General features: G+C 58.8%; 1 protein-coding gene across 3 annotated transcripts in view; it reads right to left on the reverse strand.

Moving 5' to 3' along the window:
- Positions 1-13205, reverse strand: part of SUSD4 (sushi domain containing 4) — a 93612-nt gene that overhangs the window by 31906 nt on the left and 48501 nt on the right. For all 3 annotated transcript variants that reach the window (XM_045048450.1, XM_045048449.1, XM_023247991.2), the window contains 2 exons: positions 3903-4076; positions 581-769 (listed from right to left, as the gene is read on the reverse strand). In XM_045048450.1, the coding sequence (XP_044904385.1) occupies positions 581-769; positions 3903-4076 (363 nt within the window). The remainder of the gene's footprint in view (positions 1-580; positions 770-3902; positions 4077-13205) is intronic.

Genomic DNA, 13205 nt, shown 5'->3' on the forward strand with positions numbered 1-13205 from the left:
GTACGACTCCACCCCCCAGACACGGGCCTGATCCTGTCACTGGGCGCCCCGTCCCCTCACTGATCAGTGCCCCTTCCTGAACCACACTCTAGAATCATCACAGACATTTAGGGAGGCCACGGAGGAAGGAGCTCTTGGTTTCAGGCTTCCAAGTGTGTGTGCTCCCAGCAAAGCATTTACAGCCAAGCCGTAAAATGCTCAGAAATAGGAAGAAACATCGACACGACGATAAAATGAGGGGTGAGATTAACGATGCCGTAATACAATCTGTTTTCATTTAGTGCAGAGGAAATTAATTTTTGAAGACATTTCATTTAACTCTGCAATATTTTGCAGTTTAACCTTTGATGCTTGAAACTTTTCTCTTTTATTCCCTTTAAGCCTAGGACGGGCAGGGGAGGGGAGCCGGTTTTACGACGGTTCTAAGTCCTGCTTCTCGGCCGATGGCCAGGCTCGCTGCCTCAGCTCGGGCCCTGTGTGCTCAGGAAACAGAATACGGTGACCGTAACGCTCAGGTCTCCTAGCGACACGTCCGCTTCAATAACCCAAGATCCAGCCGCGAAACAGGGAGACACGTTACCTTCCAGAGCGAGGCACCGGGGCGGGCTGGACGACCAGATGAGGTTGTGCAAGCATTCAAGATACTCCGACCCCTCCAGCTTAAAGCCAGGAAAGCAGTGATAGGAGATGACGGTCCCCACGGGGAAGGAGGTCTGGAACTCGGAGATGTTCACGTAGCCGTTAGAGGAGGAGAGGGGTCTCAGGCAGCCTGTGAGGGGACAGAAGGGGACAGTCTGGCTTGATCACCTCTGTGCACCTTCAGATCCGCCCCTGCCCCGGTGGATTCACTCGCTGGAAGCGTGACCTGGCCTCTGGGGACCGAGCGCCTTGGCCAGACCCCTTCATCTGCTCAACTATCCCATTCGTGACTCGGATGTTAGGTTTTACAGCTGCACACGGCGGGTGGGGGTGGGGTGGGGAGGGGGGGTAGCTGCAGGGCCCTGGCCGGTGGTCGTAGCCCTGACTGCACCTGAGAATCACCTGAGGAACTTTTGATAAACACCAATGCCCGGTCCCGTGCCCCGGGTCCACAGGCAGCCTGGACACTCTCCAAGTAAGCCGAATGTGCTGCCGGGCTGAGAACCACCGTGGAGGGACCAACACCCTGACTGTTTCAACGGTGGGGGGGTGGGGTTGGGGGGGCCTGGGGGGTTCGAGAAGGCTATCACGCAAACCCCCTGCTGCTGTGCGGATTACAGAGTGGGTGCCCGCCTGACCCGGTGTGATTCCACCCAAAGACCCAGCTGTGTTTTATGTGCAGTGGGTAAGGGACCCCGTGGCTCTCAGCCTTGAGAATGACCTGGACAGAGGGCGTCGCAGAGCAGACTGCTGGGTCCTCCCCTGAGCCTCTGGTTCGGGTCTGTGTGGAGCCCAAGGACGGACACTAAGGCTCCGGGTGCTGGTGCAGCTGTGGGGCCCTCTCGGAGGCCCAGTTCTGTATGCTTTCCGAGTGCAAGTGGGGCTGGGTCCAGCACTGACACAGGAGCCCGTGCAGCCCAGGGGACACTTCCAGTGGGATCTGTGCAGCCCAGTGGGGTATTCCCAGCACACAGACCCACCCGGTGTGGCATCCACTGCAACCATGGGGTCCCTTACTGCCTTCAGTGGTTCCACTGGCGGGAATAATGGCCCTGCCGAGCCGTGCTCTTCCTGGGGAGAACTAACTGTGTGTGAAATAAATAACGTATAATGGAAATCCCTCCTTTCCCTTCCAATCACTGAGTACAAATTACATCACACCCCCCGCAGCAGGTGACCGGGCCCTCCTTCTAGGCGGCTGTGTTACGTATCAGAAGCATCAGAGGGCTTTGTCTTCGGGAAACTGCTTTGGTCAGCAAACCGGCAGGTGATGTCCGTGTACGAGGGTGAGACCAGGGTGCGGCCAGAGAGGCCCCCCAGCATGCAGAACTTTGGGAGACACTGACTCTGGGCGGACCCCACACGGCCGTGTGCTGGAGCCACAGAGATCTGCGGACCCAAGAGACCACCCCCCGCACCAGTCAACAACGGTCGGGGTGGACCGTATCTGAGACGCAGCCACATCACCTCTCCACGGTCTTCGATGATTTAACGACGGAGCTGAACGTAGACGGTGTTCGTAACAAAAGTGAAATGTGGGGGGCAGGGGGAGGCTGGGGGTCAGGAACGAACAGAATCAGTAACTGAGAAAACAGAACACGGGTATCGGCACGAACACGTGATGCATCAGAACCGAGCAAGTTCAGAGGCACTGACACGGGGGACCCTCGCCTCCTGCCGGAGAAGAGTGCAGTTCTGAGCCGCCCACACAGGTAAGCTGGCTTCCGCCAAGGAGCAACCAGCTGGCCCACGGCCCACAGCGGGCATCACGCGCTGCTCTCCAATACCCGAAGGTCCCCCGGAAAAGGGGCCTTGGGACACGGCTCCCTGACCGCCCAAAAGCAGACAGAAGGGGTTATGACTCAAGCAGTAAATCAAAGAAAGAAAGAGACGCTGTGTGCCTGGGGACAGCGCGTCCCGTCCTAAACACAACGGTAGAAACCAGACTTTGAGTCAGTAATGTGATTCCTACCTGCACCTCTAGATAATAGAGTGGCTCCTCCTTGGGCTTCAGCCCCCGGTTCTACAGTGAAAGCCTCAGGGTTATGTCATTCTAAGGGCCAATTATATTCCCCCCAGGGCTCTGAGGAGTCAGGCTGCCTCAGGCAGGGCACAGACAGGGCCCCAGTGGAGGGGAGGGGAGGGGAGGGCAGGAGTCCCATTGGGGGGGCACAGGCGGGGGCTCCAGTGGAGGGGAGGGGAGGGCAGGGGTCCCATGTGGGGGGGACAGGCGGGAGCTCCAGTGGAGGGCCGGTGGGTGCAGACCAGGCCACTGGAGGAATGAGGCTGGCCTGCAGGGCTGACTGATGAAGCACCAGTCTCCAGCCCGGTGGGTTCAGCTCCCTCCTGCCGCGCTGAGACCTGAGTGTGGGGCGGTGGACGGAGGGGCTGGGCGAGCATGGGGAGAGCCGCACCTGAGCCCCTGACAAGGACCCTGCCATTGGGCATTTAAAAAAAATAACTGTGACCGAAAGAGCTGGTGAAGGGGCACGTGGTCCTCACGTGGTGTGAAAGGGAACCTTTAGAAAGTGGGGGAGCAGCCGCGGGGTGAGGGGAGTTTCCGCGGAGAGCCCCGCCATGTGGTGGGGGCGTGTCCCCTGTCCTCCAGTCCTGCGCCCATGTTCTCCTGAGGGGCCCCGACTCCAGCCCCCACGGAAGGAAACCACTTATCTGCAACCACGGCCCGCAGAGCGTCAGAGCCCGCCAGCCGGACTCCCACGCGCGGGGCCCACGTTGGTCGTCACTGGACCCGGCCCGCCCTCCCCCCAAATGATGAATTATGCATGGGCCTCTTGGGCCCTCGGTCCAGGTCACATGTCAAAAAATAAAATCAGAACTGATGTGAATGGGGGGGACTTATTTTCACAAACAGGGTTGACGTCGGCCCAGGCAGATTTTAAAAGTGCAAGGAATACTCACTGTGCGGTTTGGATAAATCTGAATTTGATTATTTTTCTGATCCTTGTGCATTATAAAAAGGGATCGCATTATGAAGATCCTCTGTAATCTCACAGAGGCCTCTGCGAGATTAGCCATAAGTATGTTCTCACCACCACTGAAATGAGTGTAAATACTGTTTTCATTGAATATACGATAATTCATCACTGAGCTCACGCCCGGCCGCCAGCCTCCTATCTCCTGAACAATGAGGTATTTCCGCGAATGCTTTTGCAGGGAGGGTGCGGGGACTCCGATCCCAGTGCAGGGGGCGCGGGCCGAGCGCGGTCCCCGCGACCTGTTAGGGACACGTGCTCTGCACCCACCTTGACAGAGGGGCAGATTGTCCCAAGTCCCATCATCGCGACACAGCGAAACCATGTTGTGGAGGTCGGGGTAACGGATCTTGAACCCTTCGTGACAGGTGACGATCAGCTTATCTCCGTGTCTGTAGGTCTTGTTACGGATCTCAGCATCCTCCACCTGAGGGACGCGGCAATCTGCAATTGCGTGAACGGGACACGTTATCGACCTGACTCACACCGCTCGTGGCTCCCAGCTTCACTCCTCTTCCCAGACCCGGCCTCAGGCTCCACTCGGGGCTCAGGTGTGCCCACGAGCGGCACAGCCTGCTTCTCAGGGACACAGGAGGGACACGGGAGAGGACACAGGGAGGGACACGGGAGGGCATGAGAGGGACACAGGGTGGGACATGGGGAAGGACACAGGGAGGGACACAGGAGGGACACGGGAGGGACACGGGAGGGGCACGGGAGGGGCACGGGAGGGGCAGGGGGAGGGACACGAGAGGGACACGGGGAGGGACATAGGAAGGGGGATCCGGCCACGAAAGCAACTTCATCTCCTGCCTGTGACACTCGATATCACACAGTGAGCTCTCGGTGATTGTGGAAATGAGTGAAGAAACACAAGAGTTGGGGGTTCACGCCGCCACCCACGTGGTGGTCCCCCCACGGCCCGCAGCCTCGGCTTGTGGGGCACAGAAGATACGCCTGGTGGAAAAGAGGGGCCGAGGCAGGACTGCACCTGCTAGGACTTCCCACGGACCTTCCCCGCATGTGCAGCCGCCAGCACTGCCTCCCAAGGGGGCAGCTGGAGCGGTGCGGAGGTCGGGAGGGGACGGGCCTCCCGAACGAGGGCCCGAGGAACAAGGAGCGCACACAGCAGGTGATCAAGAGATAAAACGAAGCGAGTGACGTCTAACCCTGGGCCTCCAGCGCCGTCTCCTCCCAGCTCAGCACACAGCCGCCAGCCGGGCCGTGCCTCCGACTCACATGCGCCCGAGTGAGGGGTTTATCCCACTGTCAAGAGTCAGGAGGCCCTGCCTTACGGGGGGTTGCGCTACAAGCTTCAGAATTTGTTATGATGGTTCTTATTAGACCCCCACATGGCTGGAACAGCGTCAACAGAACCCGGGCCTTCCAGGCCCGCGAAGCTCCGAACTGTCAGCTCTGAGGCCCGAGGCGGCGGAAGGCGGCCCAGAGCTTTGGTGTGGGGCTGGGTGCACAGGGAGCACCGGGAATCTGACCGCAGAAGGTCAGCGCCGGAGAGCCTTGGCCGAGAAGGGCCAGAGGCTCCGAGGGCCGGGGGCTCCCAGAGACGGGGGTTCGAGGGCCCGGGGTTCCGAGGGACGGCCGTCAAAGTCAAGGCTCACCAGCCGGCTCTGCCCTCCTCTCGAGAGCAGGGACTGTGCCACCGGCTTCCTCCCACATCCACTCTGCTCTTCCAGACTCCCCACACGTCTGGCAGAGAAGAAACGCCTTGGGAAACAGGACCCTGAAGCCCCCGGGGTCCTGCCCACCAGGCCTTCTCTGGGTCTGGGGATCTCAGCAGAGGCCATCTGGCTGGAAACGCTGTCCTGCCTGCAATCTGACCTCTTGGCTTTGAGCTTTGGATGGTGGCAAGGGGTTTCAGCTGCTCACGTTTAACCAACAGTCTCCCACCAGAACAGCCGAGTCCCCCGGAATCAGTGCTGGAAGAACCCTGGCCGGCGTCACGCAGTCAGACCACTGCTGCCTTCTTAATGGAAAACGTGCATCAGTCTTCAGTATCACGATGCAGGAATCATTCACAGCAGATACAAACACATTTATCAAGGCACCCGCCTATAAAACCTCGCCATAAATCGACCCCACGGCAGGAATCTACGTGACGGAACAGCCATTTCCACGACTGACTTGGAATTTGTGCTCAGCAGGCAGCCAGCTGCAGGGAGTAAAGTCCGCGGGCACCGAGGGCACGCGGACACTGGCCGAGCAGGGACAGGAGCCTCACGGTTTCTTGGCGAGGTGGTCGGTAACACAGAGGGCTCTGAACTCCCGACTACAGGCCCGTGTCCACAGGCAGGGGCCGGGGCACAGACAGGGCATGTGACACACAGGTCACAGGGAACCACAGCCTCCCAGCCTCTGCTCAGAGAGGGGTCACCACGGGGCGCGGTGGAGGACCGACTGCTGGGGGACGGGGCGCCCACCGACCGGAGGGCTGGAGGCTGCAGTCTGAGCTCCTGTAAGCAGGGCTGTGCTGGGACAAAGGACAGAAGTGAAACAGACAAGCTGTAATAAACCCTAAACCACACCTCGACAGGAGCGAATGGCACACAGAGCCATCCTGAATTTTTACCCACAGCGTCTGGGGCCCAGCGTCCCCGCTGAAGAAGTGCGTGTGCCCCAACCAGCCAACGGTACCCGTAAATGGCTACGGAGAGTATTTCTGTGGAAACAGATAAGCCAGGATCTTTAGCCTCTGAAAATAATGTAATCTGCATCAATGCTGGTTTCAAATGGGAAAAGCACAGGTTTTCTATAGCACAAATGCATCCAGCAGGCAGCAAGGATTTTTAAAAGCCGCTATAAAAACACCATTGCCAAGGACTGTGAACACAGGTCCATCAGTATTGATTCTGTCATGCAGAATGGGGTCAACGACCAAACCCTCCGTAGACAGCGCTCAAATGGACACTTCGGGGACGTAACCGAGAGATTATCAAAGGCTTCCCTCCCAGACCCGCCTGCCGTCACCGAGAGTGAGTCCTGCTTTGGGGCAAAGGATTTAATACCATAAGCAGATGAAGGAGGGGATATTAAGGTGGTGTTTCGCATTTATACCGAAGAACAGGTTAACTGGTCCTAAAGAAGTCAGCACACGGGGGTCCTAAAGCACGGAGCAGAAAAGGAAAAAAGAACGGAGCAGGAAAGGAAAAAAGTCTTAAGAATGCGCACCACACGCTAGACTTACTCCCTTTTTCAGTGTTAGTTCCGTGTGAAAACTCATTTGATTCCCTAAAACGCCAACTTCAGACACCAACGCTCGCCAAAAAGTGCTTCCGGGAACTGAGTTGGTAGCACGCACTCGAGATCCCCAGTTCACGGCCGCGCAGCACAGCCTCTGGGAGTCCTGCTGTGCAAGGAAGGCTCTGGGTTTGTTTACACCGGCATCTGTACCGTTTATTTACTTGCCCATCTGTCCCATTCGCTGGCTCGCTCACGCACTCAGCAGCGGGCTGCTGAGTCCCGCTCCGGGTGCCCGGCACAGAGAGACAGTCGGGAACAGCACCTCGTGGCAGCTGTGTGCAGAGCGACTGCTAACAGACGAGCAGATGTGTGAGCTAGAGCGTGACGGGCACCATGGTGGCTCTGACGAGCAGGTGCCAAGGTCACACAGACACTGACCAAGGGCCCCCTGGGTTTGGGAAGACAGGACGGGCGCCCTGAGGAGATGACATCTGTTAAGTACAGGCCAGCGGCAAGAAGGACTCAGTTGTGCGGATCCGGGAGACGGAGGTTTTGGGCACAGGGAACAGCCGGGTGTCGGCGTGTCTGAAACACAGGCAGGCCAGACCACACGGCACCTTGCAGATCAGGGCGGGGATCTGGGGTTGGCTTCGTGCGACGTGCAGCTCCCAGAGCTTCTGAAGCACGGCTGTGGCCCGCACACCGAGGGATTACCCGACCCAAAGACAGGCTCGGTCTTTGCCCTCGGGTCCTGGGTCATGACCTCCCTAGTGCCCTCCCTGAGCCGAGCGTGTCCACCGGGAGCCTCTAGGCCACAGCAGACGCTCTGTGCTGACGGTGTGACTGAGGCTGGGGAGCCTGGGTCCCTGTGGATCCACTCGGCCTCTGGGGAGCTGGAGGCCGAGCCCCGTGAGTGGTCAACCAAGCCTGCGTGGCCGAGCCCCAGGGACAACACTGGGCACCAAGGCTCAGGTGAGCTTCCCTGGTGTTAGCATTCACGCATGTTGTCACACGACACTGCGGGGAGAAACGGGCACCGTCCACACCACACCACCGCCACGGGACAGCCGGGGAACAGCCGCCAGAGGTGAGGTCAAGAGCATTCGCAGCAGCACGGCGGCGCTCCCCTTGGCATCCACGTCGGCAAGCAGATGGTCCTCCGCCGACCACACGCTGCGCCACCTGCCCGTGTCGCTCACGTCACGTGGTCTCCCCACGTGGGCATCTCATCGTCACTGTCCTCACAGAAAAAGGTGAAGGCAGGACAGTAAGACGTTTAGAGACAGAGACCACGTTCACATACTGTTATTATGGTGTGGTGTTATAATTATTCTATTTTTTTAAACGTTTATTTATTTTTGAGACAGAGAGAGACAGAGGGTGAGCAGGGGAGGGGCAGAGAGAGAGGGAGACACAGAATCGGAAGCAGGCCCCAGGCTCTGAGCCATCAGACAGAGCCCGACGCGGGGCTCAAACTCACGGACCGCGAGATCGTGACCTGAGCCGAAGTCAGATGCTCAACCGACTGAGCCACCCAGGCGCCCCACATAATTATTCCATTTTATAATTAATTATTATGTTTATCTCCACCTGTATCTAATTTATAAGTTACACTTTACCATAGGTGTGTATGTGTAGGAAAAAACACAGTGACACAGCGTTTGGTACCATCCACAGTTTCAGGTGTCCACTGGGGTCTTGGAATACGTCCTCCACGGATAAGGGCGGACAACTTACTTGTAACAGACCCGGTGAGAAAAATCCTGAATGCCCATCAACATCAGAATGTTCAAATTCTGGTCTATTTGTAACAGAACACCCTGCAAATGGACCAACCACAGCTGCACGGAAAATAGCGTAATTTCACAACCAAGTAGAAAAGTCTAACGTAAAATACCTAATGTGTAATTCCACGTACATGAATTCAAAAATAAGGCAAAAGTAAATCAAAGTGGTGCCGTGTCTGGGAATGCGCACGCCTGGGCTGAGTGATAACCAGGACACGAGCTCCTGACCCAGGAGAGGGGCAGCCTAGGGGGGCCGGGGGGCTGTCCACTGTGTGCTAATTCTGTGGGCTGTGGGGTTTCGTGTGCTTTCCTGTAAAGGTTATGTTCTATGAGTTTACACAAACAACTACGCAATCCAGAGAGAACAAGAAGTTCGCTGGGAATGAGTCCCCCCAGCTGAACCGGGGCCTCCGGCCGGGCAAGCAGGGAGTGCTGGCAGAACTTGGGGACAACTGACTGACTAGGGTGGCATCTGGATTTCCAAGCCCATGAACCCTCACCATCTCCCGAAGGCAGAGGATGCCCCGCCCAGAACACAGAGCTGCTTTTCTCTCGATCAACAGTCTCAACCGTTTCATGGGTGAAGGAACTTGACGTCTCTTCCCACCTTCTGGAACGTCGCCTTCACTCTCAGCGACGACGAGGTGACAGAAAACACCTGTTTCTTCCCAGAGCTGAGCTCGCAGGGACGTGAAAGCAGATGGTCCCCATACCCTCTACCCACCGGCTGCGCCTGGAGTGTCTCCTGAGAACCTGTTGAGTCCAGACGCCTGGGGCACCGCGTGGGGCAGAGGCGCTCCCCGCACGCCCCCAGGGCAGTGCCGCGAACCCCGGCGAAGGCGGCATCAGCACAGCCTCCCCGCGTGGGCTCCGCGCCGGAGGCCCAGGCGGGTCCCCGGCACACGTGGGCTCGGGTGGGACTATGGACGTGGCCCAGCCCCGGAGCCAGGAGAATCAGCCCCCCCGCGGTGGGCGTGGAAGGGTGCGGGTGGGAAGCACTCCATTCTTCACAGGCAGCCAACCTAATCTGGGTAGTTTCACCTCCGAGCCCGTGAAAACCTGCTCTCTGGGGAATCCATGCCATCTGCCTGGTGCTGGGGGCTCCTGACAATCATGCGCCCTTTGCACTCGGTCTGACCGGGGTACTCTGTGTGAGCAGAGGGACACTGACACTCCCACAAGCCCACCTCCACGGCCCTTGCTCAGACCGGGCAGGACCCCGGCGCCCCCGGGACACGGGGACAGGACCCCGGCGCCCCCGGGACACGGGGACGCTTCGGGCAGCTGGTAAGGGCTGTGCTGCTGAGCGAACCTGTCTGTGGTGTCCAGCCGTCACCCTGTAGGGATGATAACGGTCATTTAGGTCACTCATCCCCTCTGTGTCTCCCCACCGTGACCTTATTTGCTCTGGATTTGTTTTTGCTCTCACGTCATGACCACGTTAAGTTGAAATCTTTTTAAGAAAGTAAATCAAACTCACACTGAAGCCACAAGAGACGGGGGAGGGGAGGGGAGGGGGTGGGGACAGCACAAATGAGAAGGGACAGTGCTCCTGGGGACGGGGGTCCCGGGGGCGGGGACGGGCACCACTCTGCTTTCCCGCCTGAGGAGACGGCAGTGAGGACGCAGCAACCTGGGGACAAGCAGGTGCCCGTCCCTGTGGACACAGCTGCTGTCGGATGCCCACGCCCAAAGCAACGAGACATTTCCGGTGATGGAAGATACACACGTGGAGAAAAGGACTGTAAATAAACATTCTTGGAGCGTCTCTGTCTTGGTGAAGCCCCTGGAGCCGGGGGACATTCACCCTGACCCAGGGGTGACCGCAGAAGGTGACCCAGAAGGAGCGGGACACACTGCTGTTGAACAACGGCTGTGCCCCTGCGTTCAAGGGCACGGGGCTTACCCGCCACCCTCACTGGCCACGAGTGAGGCCGCATCTGCTCACTTAAAATTCCTAACGTGATGATACCACGTAAACGCACTCTGCACTTGCCCCTGGGAGGCTCGGGGAACCTTGTACCAAACTGTTCATCTTTTACAGGAGCCCCGGTCAGGTCTCCAGGCGCCGAAGCCCCTTAGCAAGAACTTACACATAATGCTTGCTGCAGGGATGGTCTGTCCCCCATTCGGTCTGCGGGGAGGGGACACGTGGAGACCCGTGCTCCAGGCCACGTCGGCCACAACCAGAAGATGAGGACAGTGGAGGTGGAAAATGCTGGCGGCAAGTGGGATCCAGCCCCGTGAGCTCCCATCTTCGCCGCCCAGAACAGCTGACAGCCTCCTGGAGGACGTTCCAGATCCCGCTCTTTCTCAGGCTCCCCGGGGGCTCTGCAGGAAGAGCACTGAACGAGGAGTCCGGACGCTGGTCCCAGACCCAGTGTGTCTGCCACGTGACCCGTACTCCCGGGCTGTAGTGTCTCTGTCCACAAATGCCAGCACGGGCGCTCTCTGACCGTACGAGTTCATCTCCCAGGATCTGCCTCACACCAGAGAACGCCGTGTCCTCCCCCCGGGAAAACACTCTGGCATGTCCCGGCGTGTGTGGGCCGCAAGCTGTTTTCAGGAGCTTAAAGAAATATGCAGAGAGCTGCTCTCACTCCTAACCTTCCAAGTCCGGAGGCCTGAAGATGTATTCTCAGCAAGTTCTTGAGACGAGGAGTCCACGGCACACACTTTGGGAACCAGGGGCCTGAACGAACAGACACGACGCCTCCCCCAAGGGGCGTGGGTCTGGGGTCAGGAGGACACATGTCACCCGCTCCCCCCTCCCCTGGAGGTCATCATCTCGGGGGGCAACGCCTGGATCTGAATCCCGCTCTTGGACTCGCTTCCTGGGAGGCCCCTCTCACCTGCACTTTCTCGTCTGGAAAGTAAGGTCGTTAACACCTGCTTCGTGGGGCTGGGTGGGAACCTCAGGAGGCACTGCACGGTCCCCGGTGCACACGCCGACCCTCCTTAAAACACAGCGCTCTTGGTGGGGAAGGGACGCCCAGGTAACGCACAGACATCCAGGTAATGCGCAGGCGCCCAGGTAAGGTGCAGACGCCCAGATGCACAGGTAACACGCAGACACCCAGGTGTGCACTGGGGGTGGCCAGGTGTGTGCACCTAAGTGACGGGCATGGGGCAGGTTCTGGGTGCTGATAAAAAGCGCACCAAGCCAATAGGAAAAACGGGAGGGTTTACATGTGCTTTCCAGGGGGTGAATGAGTCAGAATGGCTTCAGCCAAAGGCACCTAGAGCCGAAATGTCAGGAAAGGCCACACAAAGACCCAGAAACCCGAAGTTGCTCAGCGTGAGTACTCTCAGCAAATGCCCACCTGAGGGATGCAAACCTTACCCAGATGGCCTAAGGCTGCGGGGGCCCCGCAGACGAGCAGACAAAGCGCATCGGGAGCCCAGCCAGCGTGCAGAGCATGGGCCCCGGCCTCCCGCCTACAAGGGCCACAAGGCTCCCCTCCCCCCTGGCCATTCCAGGAGTCATACTCGTGGCCAGAAAGGCCCTGGGGGTCTCCGGACAGGGGCGGCACTTTCAGGGCACGTGCACGTGCAGCTCGAACAACCCTTTGTCCCCCACGCACCCCCCGCTCCTCCTGAGGCAGAAGGAACCACCCGGCCGGCCACAGGCAGGGTCCCCCCCACGGTCCGGGTCACAGCGCCTCTGCTGGCTGCACCCTTGTCAGGAAGGCGCCCCAGAGGCGCGGTCTGGGAACCTGCTCGGGACGAGCCCCGTGTGAACCTGTCTGAGACCTGTGACGCCCCATTTGCCGGACGCCCATCCGGTTTGCTCACTGTGCGTCTGCCGGAGACCGACGTCGGCGTGACCGTGACCATCCACGGAGCCACTACGGGGACAAGAGAACCGTGTCCGGCTGCACACAGATCACAGCTCCTTTAGCATCTAAACCCCGCTGCGTAAACACGCACGGGTCCGTCTGCCTCCAAAGCCTCCAGCAGAGAAGCCGCAGGCGGAAAAGAGAAGGTTGTGTTTTGCACGAAGACCAGCTTGTCTGAACACAGAGCTGTGTCCACCCGAAGCTACAAGCTGCCGTCTGACTCTCGTGAGCGTCCCGAACGCCTTCCCGGATGAGGGTCCTAAGGGAGGGGGGGCCTGGGCAGAAGGTGTAGATCGCGGCCTGGTAACCTGGGCTCCCCCAGCCGGGACCTGTGGGCCATTGTCCATCTGAAAACGCACAGCCGGTGTAACAATGCCAGGGCGCGGAGAGGACTCTGCCCGGCCGTCGTTTCCACGAATGCCGGTGGCACGTCCGTTTGGGCAAGACGCAGGCGGATCACCCCCGCCCCCCCCAGCCCCCATGTGCTATTTTCTCATAACCTAAGTAGATTCGAATGACTCTTATTGTAGTCTCATTTGCATACTGATCTTCTAAACACACCCCTTCCTTACGTGTGCAAACCATCGTCTGAGTCACAACACTGACCCTGCCCCTGTCAGGGGAGGGACGGCCTCTCCGCGTCCTGGTTGAACACGAGTCCAGTAAGTGTTCGTCAGGTGGCTTCAGGCAAAGTCAGCCTTCACCCCCAGCGAGAACTGGGAGAGGGGGGTTTACCCGCGGGCAGGTGT

Source organism: Felis catus, chromosome F1 (genome assembly GCF_018350175.1).
Source record: "Felis catus isolate Fca126 chromosome F1, F.catus_Fca126_mat1.0, whole genome shotgun sequence".
In the NCBI taxonomy this organism is placed as follows: domain Eukaryota; kingdom Metazoa; phylum Chordata; class Mammalia; order Carnivora; family Felidae; genus Felis; species Felis catus.